General features: G+C 42.2%; 1 protein-coding gene across 3 annotated transcripts in view; it reads left to right on the top strand.

Annotated features, from left to right (window-relative positions):
- Positions 1-4,900: 4,900 nt before the first annotated feature.
- adam28 (ADAM metallopeptidase domain 28) overlaps positions 4,901-24,394 on the top strand; it is a 32,753-nt gene continuing 13,259 nt past the window's right edge. The window contains exons 1-9 of one of the 3 annotated variants that reach the window (XM_077240889.1): positions 4,901-5,152; positions 6,382-6,460; positions 7,376-7,464; positions 7,543-7,616; positions 7,782-7,860; positions 7,987-8,063; positions 9,271-9,466; positions 9,741-9,803; positions 10,136-10,207. In XM_077240889.1, the coding sequence (XP_077097004.1) occupies positions 6,400-6,460; positions 7,376-7,464; positions 7,543-7,616; positions 7,782-7,860; positions 7,987-8,063; positions 9,271-9,466; positions 9,741-9,803; positions 10,136-10,207 (711 nt within the window). In that variant the 5' untranslated portion in view covers positions 4,901-5,152; positions 6,382-6,399. Of the gene's footprint in view, positions 5,153-6,264; positions 6,461-7,375; positions 7,465-7,542; positions 7,617-7,781; positions 7,861-7,986; positions 8,064-9,270; positions 9,467-9,740; positions 9,804-10,135; positions 10,208-24,394 lie in introns of those variants that run through there. The other 2 variants (XM_077240888.1, XM_077240890.1) reach the window with 2 other exon arrangements.

The raw sequence follows: 24,394 nt of genomic DNA, 5'->3' as shown, positions 1-24,394 counted from the left end.
GTAGCAGATTAACTTTTTCTGACATAGCACATTTTAACACGTCAGTTTTGTTAAGCAACTTCTGAAGCATGCGTAGAATGGGGACATATGCAAGTGGTTTTTGGTCTTTTTCCACAACATATTCAAAGGGGTTTACCAGTGGAAACTCTCTGCGTACATAGGCTGCTCTCCTTTTAGCAGTTCCTAAGGGTCCATCTTTGGCAAAAAAAAGCTGTCATGTTACTCATTAAGATCATAATTCCTGGGTTCTTCACTCAGCTCTTCTAAGTCCTCCAAATCATCAGCATGTGATATTTGCTCTTGTGCAGCATAATTATCAGGGCTTATGAAATCTTGACCAATGATTTCTGATTTGAATGTCTTCGAGTTCTGTTCTTTGTGTACTTTACTCTTGTGTGCTTTAAAAGTGGAGTAGACACCACTTTGAAATGTACAGTCTGTGTAAGGGCACATGACTTTATGGTTTACTTTTAAATGTGCAGTATGCAGGTGAGTGAAGAAATCAGCCTCAGTACAATACTCAGCAAATCCACATGACAGACAGCTAAACTTAACTGGTACGTCTGCACTTGGCTGTTGATCAGATGATTTGGTGTGAAATTGGGATAAGTGAACTTTTAAGGCATTGAATGATCTAAATGTACATAGACAATCCTGATGCAAACAAGGAAATGGCTCAGTTCTAGCATAAGTTCCATGTTTGAGTCTATAATGTTTAAATAACTGTGATCTTTTTTCACAGTTAACAGGACAATACTTACACTTTCAAAGCATTTCTTCCTGTCATCTGCAACACAATAAACAAGATAGTTTATTGTTAGAGGGCATCCATCCATTTTTTTTATGTATAACATTTTAATCAGTGACAACTTATTCCATTTAAAGCAATGGCTTTATTAAAATGTAAGTTTTTTCTAAATTTAGCTTAAATTCACTCACCAGATTTAGTAAACTGTGGTAGTCATGTCTCACTTCACTGGAAAGCGTGTATCTGTGTCGAACATGCAGGGGTTAAAATGGGACCGCCGTGCACGAGTGGGAAAACCACCTAGTTAACAGGTGAAAATGTCACGACCTGTTTAAAGCATGTTATTGCTCACAAACAGCCCCTCAATAATAATAAAAAAACACTTAAAACAATAAACCGACGAAAAAAGTCAGATTAATTCGTCAGGAGGGGGATCTTGATCGGTGCACGCGAGTGAAAAGGGTTTTAGCTTTTTAGGGGCATATTTTCATCCCAAACGGTTTAAAAGAATATTTTACACTACTCACAAACATCATTTTGAAGGAGAGAGAGAGAGAAAAAACAAATGACCAGACGAAATGTCTGCTAAATTCGCCTGTGTTTCAAGTTCAAGCGGGACCAGTGGAAAAAAAAGTCCAAAATTACTTAAAACAACGTTTTCACTACTCACAAACAAAAATCGTTGAAAAATAGAAATAATAAGATTGGCTATAACATTTGCTTTTAAGTAGGCTACTTACGAAAAGCTCTAGGAATTCCCATGCACTTTTGTTTCAACCACGAGAGAAAATGGCGTTGCTTGCCTGACTAGTTGCAACCATAGACATCATATAGATAGACGCCCTATCAACCGCTACTGCCTATTGGCGCGGACGAGCCGTGGGGGAGCCATCTTAAACCGGTCACCCGCTCCGCTCAGTGTAATCTGTTTGGCAGGTGCAATGAGCTGCCAGCGCATTTAATTAATCATATCTCACTGAATACCGAACTGATTTTCACGCGGGGTTTTTTGCTGCAAAGGTCATACACGTAGCTACGATACACGACACATTGAATATTTTGTTCACAAAATACAACTAATAGTACGGTAATGTTAATTGTTAAATCTTACTTGTGTAAAGTAATCACCGAGTGATGGTCCGCCGATTTGAGCAGGAATATGCTGCACAGTGCTCTGGCATCTACTGCTGCTATGCAACGCAAATAGGAGTATGACCGGTTTAAGATGCCGGCCGCATTTCTTGCGCCTGAGCGGCCAATAGGGCATCTAGTCTCTATATGATATCTATGGTTGCAACAGCTAACTGTGTGTGCTTGTGCTTCACGTGTGTGGGGGAAGGGGCGTGGTCAGTACACAAACTTTACAATTTTAATCCATTAAACTTAAAGTTTTCCACACATTCAAATATGTCTACAAATGTAGTAGAATTCACTTACATTTTTCTAGTAATACATTCAAAATTAAATAATTTAAGTATAATGTAATTAAATTGTTAATTAGATATAAAATCCGGGCTAACAGTAGGGGCCTGTCATCTTCGAGTATTGAAAAAACGAGCCAATGCACATTGGCGTGCGAGATTTGTATCTTGCGCTCTGCCCCGCAGGCCGGGCATAAATACAGAAGCGGATGCACACACCACTTGTTTTTTGCTGAGGAGCCGAGCGGAGCCCGGGCTCAATGGTGGTCCAGCACTAGTAGCGATGGGATTACGTCTCCGTTCCCTCCTTCAGGGAACAAGGGTTACATACGTAACCGAGACGTTCCCTTTCAGTTCGGTCACGTTCGAAGTAGTCGGACATACCGTACTAATTGGGATCCCAATTAAAAGGCCACCTAGTGCTACCACCCTCCAGTGTGTAAACTTGCGCTCGATCGGCCCAAAGTCCGGCATCCAACCAGCACGGAACGGAAGGTCTTTACGTGTTATTGTTTTTTCTCACGGCAAAGTATTAATATGCGTTTTAACTCGTTATTTCATCTGACTCCATAAATGAAAAAGGTTTTAATGATATCCGTGCATCATAAAATGTGAGCGAATGTTTGACTATTCCTTTTAACTCTAATTAAAATAATGTCAAAGTCAGTTAGCATAATCAATTGTAACAATTTATTATGTCAGGTAAATGTATCATTACAATTTCATAATCAGTTCAAAGATAATCAATACAAAATATCAAATGCTCTGGAATAAAGAGAAATGTTAACCCGACATTAGGAAATACATGATCTGATCTGAGCTACAGAAAGGCCCTGATCTTTTTGCTGCATTCCATTACATAGCCAGAACCTCCTTCACATGGTAACATGTGCTAACAATGGTCATTTGCATTCGGAGGTCACACTTTTTGTTTGCAGAGTGGCATTTGCTTGAAAGTCACCCCCTTCTGTGTGCAAGATATTTCTAAACTCTTAAGAGCTTTATTACCTTTTGGTTTAATTCTTTGGGAATGAGACATTTGTACCAGTCACACTGAGACATTTAAAATGATACCAAACATGTATACAACTGTATGATAATTGTTCACATTAAAACCATATAGATTCTTGTGTGAGTTAGGGTGATCTCACCAAGAGTGGGGGATGAAGGGAAGAAATGTAGATTACAATTATTCTGGAGTGAGATTTGCGTCTCGAATGGTGCACGAGAGTGAGTTCAAATGGTAATTTTCAGCAGGGCCCTTTGTCCACTCGAGGAGTGATCGTTCCTCAACTAGTTTTCCAGTCTTACAAGTGCCTAGCGGAAGCCTCCTGAACCCCCCGCATTTATTGAGGCGGTGATGGGACAGGGCTTAGGCCAGGGAAGTACACTGTTCTGCATTACCCACTCAGACAGACTTGGATAACACTGGGAAAGCGTGCCCTTTCGGTGGAATGGGAGACGCTGTGGAAGCCACATTCTGCCCGTAGGGAGGTAACATGTGGAGGTTACATATATGGACTGGGCGTTTCCGGGCAGTACAACATATGGAATGTCACTGAGGTGGCTCCGGCCTATAGCAGGGGGGAGACAACACTGGTCAGAGACGGCAGAGCGGCCTCTGCCAAGGGAAGACATGGGCTTGCTGCAGGGAGCCGTACCGTGGAAGAATACACATATGGGATCGGCGTAAGGATCACAACATATGGAACCCAGCCGAGCAAAGGTTCCACCAATAAATACAAGTGTTAGGCCAGGCATCGGATGCTCCGCCACGTCCGTTGCCGAGGGGTGAGGAGGAAATCAACAGGGTTCGGCTAATGAGGAACTCTACTTGAGTTGGGTGTTAGCATGTTTGCATGGCTTGCTTTAGATCATGTGCGTTTGAATAGCGCGCCGCTCTCTGTGGGCATGTCACATTAACACTTAATGAGCTGAAAAGAAAATCTCTCTCTGTTCATACAGATTACATAAACTGAGAATATTTGTTTTTTATATAAATTACTTAATTTAAAAGAAGAGAACTCAAGCTTCATAAAGAAAAATATCTCGTGCCAGTGTGACAAGTATTTGCTGAGTTACAGTTCATTTTCAGACGCAAAGAACACAAAAGTTTTGCAAGCGAACAAAGTTTTTTCGGGGAGAAACGCAAAAGCATTGACAAATAATTTTCATTCACCATGTTCCTTTAGGGGCTCTGTACATAAGAGACTTCAAAAACATTGAAAATCTTAGTTACAAAATTTACACAAAATATGAACAGTAGTGTATCTCTATTTACACGTTTGAAACTCTAGTCATGTAACACTTTCATGCAGAAGATATGCATGACAATTGACATTGTCAATATTGTTTACAAAAGCCTTTTAGGTCCTTTGGGAAATTATAAATATCTTAATAACCTGAAGCAACAAGTTTGATTAACATATTGATTTTTCAATGATCCAGCTTTATCTACCAGATCTCAGTCTACAAGATATTCTTTCACACTAGTTTAGATCAATGACAGAACAAACAATTGAGATATAGGTCACAGAAGGACAGAGAGCAGGAGGAGGCAAGGAAAGAGAGAAAAGGGCCAGTTTGCAACACATGCGGCCATAATGGACACTGCATGCTTTCTCCACTCCAAATAAGAGAACAATAGCTTTGTTTGATGCATCAGGAGAAAGCACAATAACTGCATTATTGTCATTGACTTGACCTTGTGTATCAGAAGAAGAGTGAAAATGCATTTCAGTGGGAGACAAAATCACAGACTACAGGGGCAGGAACTTCCTATTTTTGGCTCACATTACACATTTTCATGCACTGACATCTTTATGAAAACCCAAAGGCTGAAAAAGAGAAGGAATTACGATGTTTTAAAATTCAATAGAGGACCAAACAATGTCCATAGACAGTATTAGCAAGTATGAATCCGTCTTGAACAAAATTCAAAATCAAACAAACAAAAAACAGAAAGAGGAGAAACAAAGTGAAGGTAAGGCACAGTGTTTATGCTCTTTCAATTGGGGACTATGGAGGTTTTACTCCTTGAGGCTTTGTTTGTTTCTAGCTTTTTTGTGTTTACAAATGCAGGGATTTTGCTTATAGTCATCTGAGAAATCATTTTGAGAAATAATCATAACACTGGAAGCAGTATATTTATCTATCCAAATGATTCTTTGTCAGTTTAATGTCCTTGAATACATTATGTAAAAAATAGTGTATGTATTAAAATGAAGGTTCAAAGTAATACAATATATCTACAATATATATTACATTTTCAGATGCATTGCACATTTTATTTACATTAGAGAACGTGCTTAGATACCCTTGCTGTTATTAGTATGGCAATAACAGTATTTTCTGGGTCTTTTGAGGTAACCACAGTTTCCTGCTGTAGACTGACTCTCTTGTGATGTTAGTTTTAGTTAAGAGACAATGTCTTCACAACGGTCATACATTAGACAACAAAGTGGAATTCAATTTGTGGCTAATTTGAGCCAAATTATTTGCGAATTATGAGCCAAATTATTTACTTTTTTTGCTAAATGTAGAACATAACAGACTCAATCACCATGTGAAGTGCAATCATAAGCACTTTATACATCATTTCCCCTTGGCCGCAGAGTAAAAATGTAAAATGACAGACAGACAGACAGACAGACAGACAGACAGACAGACAGACAGACAGACAGACAGACAGACAGACAGACAGACAGACAGACAGACAGACAGACAGACAGACAGACAGACAGACAGACAGACAGACAGACAGACAGACAGACAGACAGACAGACAGACAGACAGACAGATAGATAGATAGATAGATAGATAGATAGATAGATAGATAGATAGATAGATAGATAGATAGATAGATAGATAGATAGATAGATAGATAGATAGAGAGGTCACTTTTAATTTGGTCACTTTTCATAGAAGTCAAATAAGGGCATTGAACACTCACACGTGACAGCTCTATGTGCGAAACACAGCACTTTGTGAACACTAAACAAGTGTCATTACGTCACAGCATGCCTGTATTTTTTCCTGCATTCTTTTGACAAGGGCGTGTCTGAGCAGGTCACAAAACTTTTATACCCCTGTGTCATTTCCTGAAAGTGCATGTGTAGAGATTAGACAGCTCTGCATAAGGTGTGGTCTGTGGACTAAACTACACTTCAAGAGAACTATACAATTTCGCTTAAGCAACCTATCCTGTTTCAGTTGTTCTGCTCACTGACAATGGCCAGAAGACACCTGATGTTGTGGATCTTCACTCTGTATGTTTCACTCAATCCCTCAGGTAAGATACTGGATACTCCAGTGCCTCTGCTCCACAATGACTGATTCACTTATTTATGCACTTCAGCAGTAATAGTACGCTGCACTGACAGTCTAAGAGTTCATGCAAAGAAAGGCAATGTTGTGTTGAGAACTATGTTTGTTACAATTTTTTTTAAGTTCAGTGTCAGATTGTAAAATTACAGAACTTACATTGCTGATGTGAGCATTTTATTTTATTCATACAGACCCTAGAATTCATTGAAACTACTAAGATTCAGATAAATAAATGTAAATTATACTTAAAATTGTATTATATGTTATTGTTGAAAAAAAATATTGTATAATTTTCGACAGTATTGCATATTTTTAGATGACGTTTCCAAAGAAATGTGAAATAAATGGTAACACATCAGATTGCAGTGTCCATGTATTACATGTAAATATAATTACATACAATTGACCCAATACCAAAATAGTAAATTGTAATAATACTAAAAAGATGTGTTCACAAGCAGATCCACAACAAAATCCATATATTAATACATGTAGTTAATTCATATTATTCAGTAACTAAAATATAAACTGTGACCAATTAATTTTGTTTGATTTAATCTCCCTATCACTTTGGCTCAATAGCAGTGTGTATATTCGATTTTTAGATACAAGGCTGCAACAGTTTTACACCTCAGGCTCAATATCAAGAGCACACCTTTTTGATTAATGCAATCTCTTTCAGATTGTATTCAAGTTTACACTAGTGTTTTCACTAAAATATTTGGATCAGTTGAAACAGTTCTGCCATCTAAATCCTACAGCGTACATATACAGCCTACTGTATATTCCAATGAATCATAATTACTGTCTATTTGTACTTTATGACTAATCTGTGACTGTTCAGTGTCTATAATTCCCTCTGTTTGTCAATCTGCTATAGTTGGTCACATTCCTGAACTTGATGGAAAAAAGGTTTACGAGATTGTTCGACCAATCAAATTACATGAGCTACAAAAAAGAGATTTAAAGGTGAGTTCTCATCTACCCACTACTAAATATCATATATTTTAATATTTTAATCAAATAAAATCATTTATTTTCCTGCAGTCAAGACCTGATACAGTGAAATACGCTATGACACTAGGTGGGAAAGACATTGAAATGCATCTCCAGAAAAATGAGTAAGTCTGTTTCCTCAGCATACACATTGAAACTCAAAAAAGTTCCTCATTGTCACAGACAAACTTGCGTGTCATATTACAACTACATTTCACACATTATACATCGTGATTTGTCAGTTAGTGAGCTTTTTATGACTGATCTGATAAATGTCTGTTGGTCAACAGTGGCATGCTGACTAAAGACTACAGCGAGACCCACTACACTAAGGACGGGATGCTTGTTACAACCACACCTGAGAATCTGGTATGTTATTCCCAGTATAGGTCTATCCAGTAATAGAACATATGACATTTAACACACTACAAAATTAATCAGCAATAAATTAGTACTCTGAATCCACAGTGTGAGAGATCCCTTTTTCATCCACAGGACTTATGCTATTATCATGGGAAAATAGTAAATGACAGCGAGTCGTCGGTTAGCATGAGCATCTGCAATGGACTACGGTATGGGAAACACAATTTGAAAAAATGTTTCTTTTCAATTTATATCATTAGTCACCATGAAATTCAAAATAGGCAGTTCTTGTATGTTATGGAACATTTTAGTATTTATTATAAATGATCTGTGCCTCGTAATCTTTAATCAAAACAATTTCCTCCTCCCTCTTACGACATCTCTACTTTGATACCATGTTTTTGGCATGAGGGCTGTACAACCTGTCACTCACATGAGATTACAGCTATAACAAATGACAACAATCCAACGATCCAATTTCAGATGGACAAAACCAAGTTCCACTCTACATTTTTTTTACCGTTTCAGTCGTGTATACTACGCACAATAGGCAAAAAAAGGCTTTCGCACCTTCTGCTTCATGACGACTTTAAAGGTGCTCTAAGCGATGTTGTGCTTTTTTTAGGCCGAAACATTTGTTGTCACATACAGCAAACATCTCCTCACTATCCACTAGCTGCCAGACCCCTGAACATACTGTAAAAAAATGCGGCCTCTGTAGACACCCCAGGCTCCACAAATGGCAACAAAAACAAACTGGTCCAACCTGGACCACGAAACGTAACAAAAATGTTCCAGCCAATAACAGACAAGAATGATTTGGGGGTGGGGTTGGGGGGTTAGTGCGCGTGCAATGGAAGAGAGGGGGTGGGGACGGGATGAGGAGGAGGGAGGGTCGAGCTAGCCTCCGTTTTGTTTGACAATACTTCGAACATCAACAAGAAGTGATGTCACCCAACATCGCTTAGAGCACCTTTAGGTTGCTTCAAAAATTAATAACAATGGTTTTTATTTATAGTGCCATTCAGAACCTCAAGGTCACTTTACAAGTAGCTTTACGCTTTACAAACTTTAGAAAGTAGACAGACATCTTCAAAAAGTTTGTTTAAAATATTTAAAGCCTTTAAAAAAGCTATATCAGTCAGATATATATATATATATATATTCAATCACTACTGGTTTTACACTTGCTATTGCTACACACAGCAGTTTGTTGCCTCAAACCTGTTTTTTTTTTTTTTTTACCTTTCTGCAATTAAAGGAAGTACAGTGTGACTTGCGTTTCCTAGATTAATGAAACACATAAATTACATGGTTTCTCAAGCACTCTTGATTAAGTCACCTCTTGGGCTGATTACTCTCTCTAACCAAGACCCTCAAATCAAATTGTGCCCATTGTGTGAATTATCTTCACAGAGGCTATTTCCAAACAGCGAAGCAGAGGTTTCTGATCGAGCCGTTGTCCAAGGATGGTGATGGTGACCATGCTGTCTCTAAGTATGAAGATGCACTTGAAGACACTCCGAGGGTGTGTGGAGTCACCAACACTAGTTGGGATGAGAGTGAGGATGGCGCTCCTCCACGCATTCTGAAAACCCGCTCTCGTTCCTCAGTAAGACTGTCTATTCGGCATTACAAAAAACAGCAAAGCACAATAAGGTTAAAGTTGCATAAAGATTAATCATATTCTAGCTGGGTTGTCATGTGATAAAGTCTCGATTGTTGTTCTGCAAAGTTGAGGCGACAATCACAATAAATTGCAGAAGTTGAAAATGCAAAAATGCACTGAAGTAAGGTAGTTTGTACTGTTCTCAAAGTGATTTCTCTGAAATAATTATTCTGTTTTCTGTTCTATATTTTCCACCTATTTATTTCCTCTTGATCAGGGGCCAACTTTGTTGCAGCAACAAAAATACATCGAGCTCTTCCTTGTGGCGGACAACAGAGCAGTAAGAGCAAGAATCAATGCACCTTGTTTTTCAATATAACAGAGATTTAATAATTAATAAATCATTTTGGGGGGGGGGGGGGGTCTCAGTCATTATCAGCTAATATTTGACCTTCTAAACAAAAAAACGTTGTTTTTTTTAAACAAAAAAAGGAACGTACGTGGGATTTTGTGTTTGTTCAGCATTGTCGTTTTCATGGAATGAAAATGTTTCTAAATTTGTCACAGTACATTTAAAAACACTGATGCTAGCAGATTTCAGATAGACACAAAAGAGTGTCTAATGAGTGACGTAATGCTTTGATTCATAATTCAGTTTATTTCCCCCCTCAGTACAAGAAAATGGACAGCGATCTTGGGAAGCTGAGAAAGAGGATATTCGAGATCATCAATTTCATCAATAATGTGAGTCACTGATGACGTACAGTACATGCTATTCAAAAAGTAGCCTACAACATGCACTGATCTGTATAGAATGACTGGATAGCTCATGACGTTCTAAACTGCCATCAGGCAGTGAAGCCACCGTAAGTGTTCGAGCGGCCATCTTACGATTCCCTACCATCAGAGGGCTCCAACCATAGACATCATATACAGTAGATAGACGCCCTATCGACCGCTACTGCCTATTCATACTTTGCAGTCACGTGACTACCATGGATACCTGGCGGGCAACAAACGCACACAAAATGGCCAATACTACAATTAATTATAAATATAGTGAGGCTATTTTGTTTCCATAGCACATTAACAAAACGTTTAATGACACTAATAACACTAAAAACAATACAATTACTAAATATGAATAATAGGCTATCACTAAAATGGTATAGGCCTAAAAACAGTCTTTAGTTCACGAACTGCACAACTCTGCCATCTGTGAAAATCAAAAGCAGCTTCAAAAACTTGTTTAAAGAGAAATATTCTTCTAGGTTTTTACTGGCATTAATGTAGGTCCACAAGAGAAATATTAAGCCAGTAAATTAAGATAGTTGTCGCTATACCGTATATCCATCGTCGTCTCTGAGAACCCGATTATGCTGAATAATAGTGCATCCAATCGCACAACAACTATCTGGCATGTCGTTTACACCTCAAAACACCAACTTTTGTATATTAAAACTGGCGACGTCCTGGCAAGTTCCTTGATTAGGTAACTGGGTTTCCTTGCTAGAGAACGACGTTCTTGCCCGCCAGCCAGTACTTGTGACGTGTCGTGCAAAGTATGAATTGGCGCGGACGAGCCGTTGGGCCGCCATCTTAAACCGGTCATACACTCCGCTCAGTGTAATATGTTTGGCAGGTGCAATGAGCTGCCAGCGCATTTAATTAATCATATCTCACTGAATACCGAACTGATTTTCACGCGGGTTTTTTTTTGCTGCAAAGGTCATACACGTAGCTATGATACAGGACACATTGAATATTTTGTTCACAAAATACAACCAATAGTACGGTAATATTAAATGTTAAATCTTACTTGTGAAAAGTAATACCCGAGTGATGGTCCGCCGATTTGAGCAGGATTATGATGCACAGTGCCAGAGAATGTCTAATATGGGAAGAAGTTACACTCCTAATAAGTTTGCCAAGTTAGCCAACTTGGCATTTGGCCAACTTTCCCTCCCACGTGAGCCACCGTAAATTCAGGTAGGCTTTGACAACACAGGAGCACACTTACCTTTTTTCCAGTGTTGCCAACTAATTTTCAGGGGAAGTTGCTAAAGGCAGATGGATTTGTTGCTAAAAGTTGCTAAATGACGTTGTGACGTCATTGCGCTATGACGTCATTACGTAATCGCAACGCAAAACTACGCCGTTATGTAATACATAGATATTATTTAAAATGCAAAGTTAGATTTGTTTGTAATATATATATATATTTTCTTTATATATAGGCTACATCAATATATATATACAGCATTTGAAAATGTAATACAAACAACACTTTTTCATGATCAGATTTTTTTATTTTTAAATACAGCATTGATATTGAACAGGTAAACCCTTTTGAACAATTATATTTTACGTAGGCCATTTTCTTAACCAGTGAAACTACACATTAAATGTAAAAATTATTTACCAAAAATCTGAAATGCGTGTAATACTGCTGCCCGCAGCCTCTGTGTCTGGCTATATAGATCTTCCGGCTGATGGGTCCTTATTTCGGAAAAATATTGTATGGTATAATGTATTATATGATGTTTGTCAATTTAAAAAATACATTTTAAAGTCAAGAAAGTCGCAGTTTGATGTAAAACTGTTGAGGTATAAGACTGTGAAAATACTTAATTACAAAGACTACAAACCCAAAAGGCAGGCATGAGACGTCATACCTTTTCTCTCAATGAATGAAGCTAACTTTACTGAAGCTAACGTCTGTCTTTTCTTCTAGTCTAACGTTATAATCGTAACATTACGCCGTCATGCCTGTGTGTTTTGTACCAGACTGCACACACGAGCTTGGTGACGTACATAGTGCGAGACGAGAGATGTAGTTCATTGAGCGATTTTCACATAAAACTAAATGTTACTCTTCTGTTTTATGACAAACTGTGACTTTCTTGACTTTCATAATTATCTTTTAAATTGACAAACATTATGTGTAATTCAGGGCACAGTTCAGACGGAATAAAAAGATAAACTGTCCCTCGCCATTGACTACCATACATATTTTTTCCCGAAATAAGGTCCCATGAGCCGGAAGTGGAGGGGAGGGACTTAGGCTCTCTATAGGCCTTATGTAGCCCCGCCCCTGCGCTCGTTGTATTTAGTCTTCCAGTTTTCACAGCAATTTCCAAAGCGATCTTAAGAAATTAGGAATGAACCGCTCAGTCTATTTAGCTAGCTTTTACGCGTAATGTTTGGATTAGAGTCGCTATCCAAAAGTTGCTAAAAGTTGCCAAATAAATTTTAAAAATTGCTAAATTTGTTTCTAGGTGCTTTTTGAAAAAAAAGTTGCTAGGGTCGTCTAAAAAGTTGCTAAATCTAGCAACAAAATTGCTAAGTTGGCAACACTGCTTTTTTCGTCCTTGGGAAATGAGGAAGTTCCACATGAGGGCGCATATGTGCAGAATGAAGTGCAGAATGAATGGAGGTCTATGGAGATATACCCCTAAAAATCCACTTTTCTCAGGATATAATTTTTTGTCTAGTAATTTGAATGTTGTTTTCGAAAGGAGATGCAAAGAAAGTACAGATTACTGGGTGTTAGATTTTTTTAGAGTCAATTATTTGCTTTAAAAAGTCTTTTAAAATGTCAATGACGTCATACACATCGTACGACCAGAGAACTGGAACTGCTTTATGGCAATCCTTAAGTCACTTTGATGCTTTCTGCACTTTCTTTTCTCTCGAGGCATCGACAACACAGCTGACACAGGTAAATACACGTGCTAGAAGAGTTTTTGTTTTGTTGTTTTAAAAGACCATGCCAAAAATACACACACACAGACAGTAATAGATAACTCCTAAAACAAACTATTCAGTCTGTAGAGGGTGATTCAGTGAAGTAGTTCAAATATTAACAAAACAATTTGTGTAGCAAGTTAGTAAGGGAAGAGTCCCCCCTCCCAACACGTATCGTTACGTTCTGTGATAGCCCGTGCAACCTGGGCAATTTTGTACATTAGCCAACTTCCCTCCCACGTGAACCACCGTAAATTCAGGTAGGCTTTGCAAACACAGGAGCACACTTACCTTTTTTCGTGCTTGGGAAATGAGAAATAGGATAACCCTTTCCCACTATTAGAACAATTTATCATTGCACACCTGCCAGGCATTTTTCTCCTTTTTCAGGTTTTTTTAGGTGGCAATACTATACCATATGTATCCTGTATTTCCTAACACAAGACTAATATACACAAGTAGGGCTGCAACAACTAATCGATAAAATCGATTATAATCGATTATGAAAATCGTTGTCAACGAATTTCATTATCGATTAGTTGGTCTGCTTACGTCACGGGGAGCGTTTACTGGTACGCACACACACGCAAGGTCTCTCTCCCTCAGGCGCTCTGCCGAGCGCGCGCGCTACACGGTTTGGAGCAGTCTCATCCATAGACATCATATAGATAGACGCCCTATCGACCGCTACTGCCTATTGGCGCAGACGAGCCGTGGGGCCGCCATCTTAAACCGGTCACCAGCTCCGCTCAGTGTAATCTGTTTGGCAGGTGCAATGAGCTGCCAGCGTATTTAATTAATCATATCTCACTGAATACCGAACTGATTTTCACGCGGGTTTTTTTGCTGCAAAGGTCATACACGTAGCTACGATACAGGACACATTGAATATTTTACTCACAAAATACAACCAATAGTACGGTAATGTTAAATGTTAAATCTTACTTGTGAAAAGTAATCCCCGAGTGATGGTCCGCCGATTTGAGCAGGAATATGCTGCACAGTGCTCTGGCATCGACTGCTGCTATGCAACGCAAATAGGAGTATGACCGGTTTAAGATGGCGGCCACATTTCTTGCGCCACAACGGCCAATAGGGCATCTAGTCTCTATATGATGTCTATGGTCTCATCTGTCTCGCATGCGTGCTCTTGCTTGCGCGCTCTAGATTTCGGGAGTTTGAACTAATTCGCGGGCATCAGGGAGCCGCAATCAATATGCGGGAGACTCCCGGGACTTCCGGGATGTCTGTATTTTGTCTCGAGCATCAGGTTGTGCAATCAGTTCGCTCGCAACGTAAGTGATGGATTAAAATGGCGCTACCGCAGAAATAGGTTAAATTAAAACGGTGTTTACAAAGTGAAGCATTAAATACAAAGGCAGTTAATAACAGCAGCAGTAAAATATTGTTTTTTAGTCACTGTACTCAGTGGTTTTCAGCGAATGCTTGTGCACTAATGCATAATTTCTCCTGTCCTTTACTCAAGCCTGTTAGCTTGCTGGGTAACGTTACCTCCATTCCGTTCTCTTTTTATAGCATTTGTCTACTAAGTTTTAATTGTTTTTCAAACGCGATCTACTGCGGCTCTACATTCACACAATTGTTTTCAGTCTTTCTATATTTATTTAATCAATTTATCCTTATATTATATTCTTTTATACATTATATATATAATATATATTATATTCTTTATCCTTATATTCCTTATATATAATTAATTTTAAATAAAAATTAAATGAATTATATATTTTAGATGTTTTTAGTTTGTTTTTAGTTCAGATATTCACATCTGAACAACATTTCTGTGTAAATTTGTTTTAACAAAAATTGTGTTAAAACATAATATGTTGGATATCATTTTTTAACAATAATCATGTTTGTCAACTTGCCATCAGCAATTATCATTAAAAACAATGCAAATATTGATATTAGTAAAACTCAATGTGTGGCTTTTGCACTTTTTAAAGTACACTTTTACACATAAATACCCTGATTTACGGTTTTATTTAGTTATAATTAAAAAAAAAACTAATTTAATTTCTATCCGATTAATCGAAAAAATAATCGTCCGATTAATCGATTATCAAAATAATCGTTAGTTGCAGCCCTATACACAAGTACTCCAAATCAATTTATTTTCCGTGTTAATTTCACAGTACATACATAACCATAGGCAGATAAATGTGCCACCAACCAAAACAAAAAAAGTTGCTGCGTTGAAATACAAATTGGGCGAAAAAGTCCGCCTTAACATTCTCGTTCCGCTTCGGATGCCATCAAGCGGTATCTCTGGACGTAATCAGTCCTTCACTGACCAATCAGCGTTCATTAGCAGAATGATAGCGTGTAATGGGCAACAACAACTCATCCTGTAAGAAATCAAAAGGACATCAGTACTCGTTCATTCAACTTTCGACCTATAACCCAGGTTGAACTTGCAAAACCTACAATCAAATCTGAGATTTCTCAATGGCAATCGGGTGAAAGAGACAAATTTAGCTGTCTAGTCCCATAGACTCCCATTCATTTTGCACTCGGACGATCGCCCCCCAATGGAACTCTGGTGGAACTACAACCAAAATTCGGTACAATAGGGCTTAAAGATGAACTGAACTGAAATTTGAAAAAATGTGATATTACAGATGCATTTTATTTATTCTCATTGGTACAATTATTGAAATGGCAGAATTTGTTAAAAGGGATAAAATTGTACGTTGAAAATGTTGTTGTTACACGGGCGCCGCCATGTTGGATTTCAACATTCGACTACGTCACTGGCATGGTAGGCTACTCCGTTGCCAACCAACACTAGCAGAGCTAGCTTCTCTCTACCCCCTGCCTTGTCAACAAAATTATTCTGGTCGTGATTTCTAGTGTTTAATCCTAGGAACGAGAGACAGATGTGTTGAAAACGTCAATGAGTACATGAAGCGTCTGATATCAAATGTTTTATTTAGCTACAAGTCCAAGGCATACTAGAATCCTTGATATTCGGCTGAGGGGAAAATATGTAACGTTAACGTTAGTTCACTGCACAGGATGCAAATGGAATCTTATTCATCCTTCCCAAATGCCCCCTCGCCCAAAGACTGAACTGCCGGTACGCTGTTAACCTAAGCAGCCTAGAAAGGGATATAAATTAGCCTAGCCTAGCCCAGTCGCCAATTCGTAAAATACACTGTTACATACCAGCTACTTATAGGGCGCTCCAGTGTCTCAGCTCGGACATCCCTTAGAGATAGCATAGCCACCCTCAACACGTCTCTCTCACCGCACAGCATCCGAAATGAATGGTGCATGGAGATGCATTTTCGACAATCAATAAATGTTCCAGGTTGCCCTCCCTGCAACAGATCGACTCCGGTGCAGTGTCCATGCTCCGGCAGCGCCCGCTCAGTGTAATCTGAATGGCAGGTGAAATGAGCTGTCAGCGCATTAAATTAATCATATCTCACTGAACTGATTTTCACGCGTTTTTTTTTGCTGCAAAGGTCATTCATGTAGCTATGATACTGGACACATGGTTCGACGTATTTTAATATCCATAGAAGGCTTAACAGTAATATAATATTCTGATATAAGATATAAAGTGACCAGACACATTATGTGTGATGAAGGATATAATGTATTTTATAAATGACACACTATAAATATAATAAAGAAGCAGAAACAGATAGTTGCAGTAAAGTAAGATATTTTAATAAGTTGAAGAAACAATTTATGATTTGTGACACGCACATACACACGAACAGACACACAAACAAACAAACACGAACAGACACACACTCACTCTCTCTCTCTCTCTCTCTCTCTCTCTCTCTCTCTCTCTCTCTCTCTCACTCATACACACACACACACACACTTTAACACACAGAACGCAGCCACCGAATCCACCGAACGCAGCCACCTGTAATAAAAATTGAGAAGAAGCTTTTCAACGTGTTTGCATCAGTAATTTCTAAAAATTAAATTCGGAAAACATGAAATATACATTACATAATACATACATACCTTTTTTATTGGATGTGGATGTGGGAGGGGAAAATGTCGAGACTAAAGCCCTTTTCGGATTAACTTTACAAGGGTAGATGGAGTAAGTTAATAGTGTAATTTTACCACAGGACTTCTGTAATATCAATAGCCAAATCGCATGTGATAAGATATAGGTTATCAATAACTAGAAGTTGGAGGGGTAACTAGATTTGCGCATCGCTGTCATGTGTGTATTACATTGCTTCCTGATATCATGTGCGCAAACACAAATAACCTATACAACAGGGCAGTTGAATGCTTATCTGATAACCTAGAAGCTCTTGTAATTATTACTTTAACAGTTACCCCACCTCTCCATGCCGGGTGAACATCGGCTGATGCAGTAAACAGCATTTCACAACGATTTCAGTACAGTAATAGCAAATATCCTTGCTCCATCTCGATAATCTGGTAATATTCTATGCACAAAATACAACCAATAGTACGGTAATGTTAAGACTTACTTGTGAAAAGCCCTATTTTCGATGGTCCGGCGATTAGAACAGGAAAATGCTCCACAATGCTCTGGCATCTTACCTGCTGCCACGCAACGAAACTAGGAATACGACCGGTTCAAGATGGCGGCCGGATTTCTCGGTTTCCAGCGGCCAATAGGGCATCTAGTCTCTATATAATATCTATGATTTTACCGCTTCATTTGAGAAAAACTATCGTCATATCACAACACACAGAAACTCAAAGGTCTTCACGGCAACCCGTCAAAATAAAAGTTTGGTTTAGCTTGAAGAAATTGACTGAAATAATTATATTTGCCTACTGTTGTACAGTAGATTTAGCTACATCTTAATGTAATGCAATTTTTAATAATCAGAAAAAAATTTAGACTTTAAATAAATATCCATTTAAATGCTTAGGGTGTTTGAGTGGTACGAATGGACAGGGAGACTTTAGATTTTAAAACGGTGTCTCCTTAGGCAATGTTCCCTTTCGAGAGGTCTCTCCTATTGCATAAGTAGCTTACGCAGTGGGAAAACTCCTTTTCTCGAGAATATTGAAGTCTTTATGTAAAACGCATTGCAGCTGCACAGCAGACAGCAATGAGCAAAGGAGCTCGGTCATTGGCTGTGCTGCGGCAACTTGCTCGAACCAATGACGGGGGGACTCTGAATGCGCGACCAATGAGCGCGCCTCGCGCCCGCGCGCGTCAGAGCCCGCCAAGATGGGCGTGGCCAAAAGTTATATATTGGGCACCCCGTCATGAGAGTTCTTTAGATTTAATCTCCTTCAGCGAACACCTTCCTCCGGATTATTGAAAGCCTTCGCCGCCGTGGAAAAGCATACCAGCGGGATTGCTACGAGGACGTCGGCATTTTCAGCCGCCTTCGAACGCCATCCTACTGAGCCATCCGGCGCGCTACACGCAAGTATTTTACATCTGTTCGCCCGCGACATTTGTAAAAGAGCAATTTTCTGAGGCGTTGTTTCAAATGCCTTCCTGCGCGTCGTGCAGAGACCTTCTTCCAGACGGGGATCGTCACATTATCTGCGCTCGCTGCCTGGGCCGGGACCACGCAGAAGCTGCTTTGACCAAGGGCGGATGCCCAGAATGTGATGACCTGGGTCTCTCCGCACTGTGGGCTCGCTTCGCAGCTTTCGCCGCGAGCGAGCCCATCGCCGCCACCCCTCTGTTTGAGCCGCGCGTTAAGAAAAAGCGCCGCTCACAGAGGCTTCCTGAACCTGAGCTCAGTGACGTCACGCCGAGCCAGTCTCCGCGCGCTTCACCGCCGCTCTTGTCTTCCCCACCGCCGGTTCAGTTCACTCAGCCGGACCCACACCCCTCTAGCAGAGCGGTGGGCCTTGTGACTTTCGGCGCGTCCGAGGACGACGGGGGAGTAGATGACACCTTGTCCATCGACGCTGCATCTGACGACTGGCCGGGCTCCACTTTCGACCCCGCCCCATCGACGCTAGCTAACACGAGTGGGGGCTCCACTATGGATACAGAGATTGTCCGCATCCTCTCGAAGGCCCTGGAGGACCTCGGGCTCGATTGGTCTTCTCCCGAAGAACCAACCCGAAGCCGAATGGACGAGTGGTTTCTGCAGGGGCGCCAGCAGGCCCCTCGGCAAAGGCCTTCTCCTTTCTTCCCGGAAGTTCATGACGAACTCACCAAGTCATGGAAAGCCCCCCACTCTGCGCGTCTGAAGCCTTCTTTTTCTTCGTCGCTCTCCTTTGTGGACTGCGCGAAGGAAAGAGGCTATGAGGGAACGCCGCCCCTCGAGGAGGCCGTGGCCAATCATCTCTGTCCGCCCTCCACCACCGGATGGAAAGCCAAGGCTTCCCACCCCTCGAAGCCCTACCGCACTACTTCGGCTCTCGGTGGTTGCGCCTACGCCACCGCCGCCCAAGCTGCGTCAGCGCTTCACTCAATGGCGGTACTTCAAGTGTTCCAAGCCAAGCTTCTCCGCTCCCTGGACGAGTCTGGCCCCGAACCCGAAGCCTTCTAGGACCTACGCAGCGCGACTGACATAGCCCTGCGAGCCACGAAGGCCACCGCCCAGTCTATTGGCCGCACCATGGCTAATTTGACTGTTCTCGAGCGCCATTTGTGGCCGACTCTGACGGAGATGAAGGACGCGGATAAGGCCCCGTTTCTCGATGCGCCTATCTCCACCAGCGGGCTGTTTGGACCGGCGGTTAAAGGTTTCGCCGAACGCTTCACTGAGGCCCAGAACGCTTCACAAGCTATGCGCCATTTCCTGCCTAAACGCTCCAGCTCATCGCAGAGCAGACAGAGGCCGCCACAGCCGCAGCTGGCTAGAGCAGCCCCCACCGCCTCTCAGCCCGCACCTCAGACTGACGCTCGACGCCGCTCGCGCTCCCACAACCGCAAGCCGCCTCCTGAGCGACGGTGTCCTCGGCCCAAGATTATGCTGGACCCTGAGCCTCGAAAGCCTTCCTAGCTACAGGAATGAGAAGAGAGAGTGCGTGTCTCGCAAAAGCCGGACCACTCTCTCTGCAAAATCTCAAACATTACCCAGTCCCCTTACAGGCGGCTGGAAATGTCCATACAGCAGAGAGCTCGCTCACCTGCAAACATTCGCCGTTTTTACGGTGACACACAGAAAACACAAAAAGAGTCTTTTTCTGCCTGTGTCACTAAGGGTTCACATGTCCACAAAGTGTGCATTTCCAGATACTGTCAAAACAGTGCCAAATTCATTCCCAGCTCAGGCTGCACGCCCCATGAATGTAGATCACGTGCCTACGGTCATGTACGCACCACTACACACAAGCACTGTTCACACAGTTATGAATTCATCCCCAGTAAAAGCGGGAAACATTATAAAAGTGACGCGTGTGCCAACCACTGTCTATGCACCCCAACTTATAAACACTGTCCCTACAGTGTCAAACACAGCCCCAGCTCAGGCTGCGAGTTTTACAGACATAGCGCGCGCTGTTGTAATCACACACGCGCCCATTCACTCAGCTGCTCAGCGCGCGCCCGCGCCTCTGAGAGCTACGAGCTCAGGCGATTCGCTGGCCGGGTCCCTACGTCACAGCGGCCCACCCCTAGCCTGTATTCAGCCCATATCTGTACACGCAGCGGCATGGGAAAATATTCCAGATATGCCGAAATGGGTGTTGAATATAATAAAGCACGGATACTCGCTCCAGTTCGCTCGCAGACCACCAAGTTTTACGACTGTGGTCGAGACGAAAGTGAGAAAGGAGTGTTCTTATGTTCTACGCACCGAGGTGCGCATATTAATAGAAAAGGGCGCTGTGGAAACTGTTCCCCCCTCTATGAGCGGGGCAGGTTTTTACAGCCGCTATTTTCTCGTCTCGAAAAAGGATGGCGGTCTCCGCCCCATCCTAGATCTCAGACACCTGAACAAAGCACTAATGATTCGCTCGTTCAGAATGTTAACAACCAAACATATCCTCACGCAAGTACGCCCAGGAGATTGGTTTCTCTCCGTGGATCTGAAAGATGCTTACTTTCACATTCCAATAGCGCCTCATCACGGGCCTTTTCTGAGATTCGCTTTCGAGGGACAGTCTTAGGCATAAAAAAAAAAAAGTTTGGTTCCGGTTGGTTGTCAGTTGAGGTCATGGGTCGGTAGGGACTTTATTATTTTTATTTTTTTTTGTCCAGTGGCAGCAAGTGATAGAAAGGAAATTATTCATATTATTTTTTTAGTTTTTATTTACAGTAGCGATGGAAAAGCTACTCTATTTTTTCATAACATAGCCTACCTATACATGTACTCTACCACCTTGTGTGTCCCAGCATGTTACACACACACACGCTGATTTTAAATGTGTGCGCGGGGGCAAACGGGACGTCAGACGTCTCGTGAGTTCAGTGTTGGAAACATCAGTTGTTTTAACCATTCATTAAAACGAATCGGTTCAAATGAGTCATTAGTTCGCGAATTGGACGTGTCATTATCGGACGTGTGTGCGTTGTGTGATTATCCCGGCGGTTAGGACATCCCGCAAGATTTGTGTCATCATCACAGAAAACATCTCATCACTGGATAGTTTTTTCTTTTATTTAAAGTGTGGTTTATATGTCAGCTGAATGTGTGGAACGCTTTGCAGAGAAGATAAGGCAACGTATTTTAGCACAATTCCCACCCTGTGGTAATTCAGGAAAAAATAAATCTCCGAATGCTCCACATGAAACTTTAGTCTTCCGACCTTGCCATCGTGTCGATTTATTTTCATTAATATGTGCGAGGGAGAGAGAGCAAGACAGTGCTTAGTTTTGAGACGGTGAAGCCTATACTTTCGCCTGGCTCTGCAGAGAGCGTGCGCGCGCGCGACCGGGGCTCTCTATCTCTGCTCGTTTAGTTCATGCGCCCTGTCACAAGCGCAGCAGTGAATCTACATGACAACAACGATGTGTGAACGCCCGTGGCTGCCTCGTTTGTTCGCATTGCTGGAGGACAACAGGCTATACAAATACGGTGCTGTACAAAAACATAAATTATAGTTCGTCTCAAAGTTTTTTATTTGTGTATTTATTTAATTTGCATTATTTCTTCCCCAAGCTCATAAAATAAATTTGGGTCGCACATATATTGACAGGGTCGGTCGGAAACCGGAACCAAACAAATTTTTTTCTTATGCCCTACCAGTACACAGTACTTCCGTTCGGCCTGTACCTGGCTCCCCGTACATTCACGAAATGTATGGATGCAGCACTTTCCCCCTTGAGGCAAAGGGGAGTGCGAATACTGAATTATCTCGACGATTGGCTGGTCCTAGCACAATCAGAGAGTCAGTTAATAACACACAGATCTTGGAATATCAGCCATCTAGAATGCCTGGGTCTAAGAATAAATTTTGCAAAAAGTATACTATCTCCCAGCCAGAAGATTTCTTTCCTGGGAATAGTTCTAGACTCGATGCAAATGACAGCTCGTCTCTCATCAGAGCGCGCGCTCACCATCCGGCGCCTTGCAACATCATTCAGGGCGGGCGCGCGCGCCCCCGTCAAGCGGTTTCAGAGGATGCTAGGTCTCATGGCCTCAGCATCGGCCGTACTCCAGCTAGGATTGTTGCATATGCGTCCTCTCCAACGCTGGCTGAAGAGCCGCGTCCCTGGTCACGCGTGGCGTTCGGGCCACCTTTTAATCAGAGGGAACCACGGCTGTATAAAAGCCCTGACGCACTGGAAAGCCGCCGACTGGTACCAGTCATGCGTGAGTCTGGGTGTGAACACAAGGAGAAAGATGATCACAACAGATGCCTCCAAAATAGGTTGGAGGGCCCTTTACGAGGGCAGGCCTGTCTCCGGCTTTTGGTCAAACCCGGAGAAGCGCCTACACATAAACTGTCTGGAGATGAAAGCGGTCGCTTTGGCTCTCAGAGCCCTGCTTCCACATCTAAAAAACGAACACGTCCTGGTCCGAACGGACAACATGACGGTAGTGTCGTACATAAATCGCCAGGGTGGACTCAGGTCGAGCTCCATGCATTCAATGGCCAGGAGACTCATCTTATGGTCCCAGCACAACTTGCGCTTGCTGAGAATAGCGCATGTGCCAGGCGCGCTGAACCAAGGGTCAGACATGCTATCCAGAGACAAGATTCTCCCAGGAGAATGGGCTCTCAACCCGCTGACGATTCCGTGGTTATGGAAAATCTTTGGCGAGGCGGAGGTCGACCTCTTCGCCTCCAAGGAGAATGCACACTGCTCTCTTTTCTTCACGAAAAGCACGGACGCGCTCGCCCAGAGCTGGCCGAGCCGCCCCTTATATGCTTTTCCCCCGATCGCGATGCTGCCACAGGTCATCAGTCGGGTCAGAGAGGAGAAAAACGCAGTGTTCCTGATAGCCCCACTCTGGAAGAACCAAACATGGTTTCCAGAATTGATGGAAATGCAATCTGCACCACGGCCGATTCCACTGAGGCCAGACGTCCTCAGTCAGGCCAGCGGGATGATATTTCATCCCCGCCCCGATCTGTGGGCCCTTCATGCATGGCCCCTCAACGGGTTCCCAGGAACCTCACGAGTGGAGCGTTAAAAACCATTGCTGAGGCGCGGGCGCCCTCCACGAGACGCTTATATGCCCAGAAATGGAAAGTGTTCAGTGACTGGTGTAACGCCGAGGGCCTGAACCCTGAAACATGCGAGATTACGAACGTACTCGCTTTTCTACAAGGGCTTCTGGAGGCGGGCCGCACCCCCTCCACGCTCAGAGTATATGTGGCGGCCATCACAGCGTCACACAACCCTGTGATGGAACGTCCATTGGGAAGAAAAGACCTAATTATTCGTTTCCTAAGGGGCGCTAGGAGGATGAACCCTTCACGCCGCCCCTCAGTGCCGATCTGGGACCTAGCTACTGTCCTAGACGCTCTTAAAGGGCACCCGTTCGAACCACTCCGAACCGTGCACCTTAAGCAGCTCTCGCTCAAAACTGCGCTCTTGCTGGCACTCGCCTTGGTCAAGAGAGTGGGCGACCTGCACGCGGTTTCGGCAAGCGCTGCCTGCCTAGAATTCGGACCTGCAGGGTCGTCCTTAGGCCAAAACATGGGTATATTCCTAAAGTGCTCACCACTCCCTTCAGAGCACAGGTTATCTCCCTAACTGCGCTATCGTCTCCAGCAGACGAACACGACGCTAATCTACTCTGCCCCGTTAGGGCTCTCAGAGTGTATTTGGAGCGTTCT

The sequence above is a fragment of the Siphateles boraxobius genome, unplaced genomic scaffold (genome assembly GCF_051911475.1).
Source record: "Siphateles boraxobius isolate OS27281-9 unplaced genomic scaffold, OSU_SipBor_1 24, whole genome shotgun sequence".
In the NCBI taxonomy this organism is placed as follows: Eukaryota; Metazoa; Chordata; class Actinopteri; order Cypriniformes; family Leuciscidae; genus Siphateles; species Siphateles boraxobius.
Note: the sequence above shows the minus strand (reverse complement) of the source record. Positions and strands in the feature narration are given on the sequence as shown.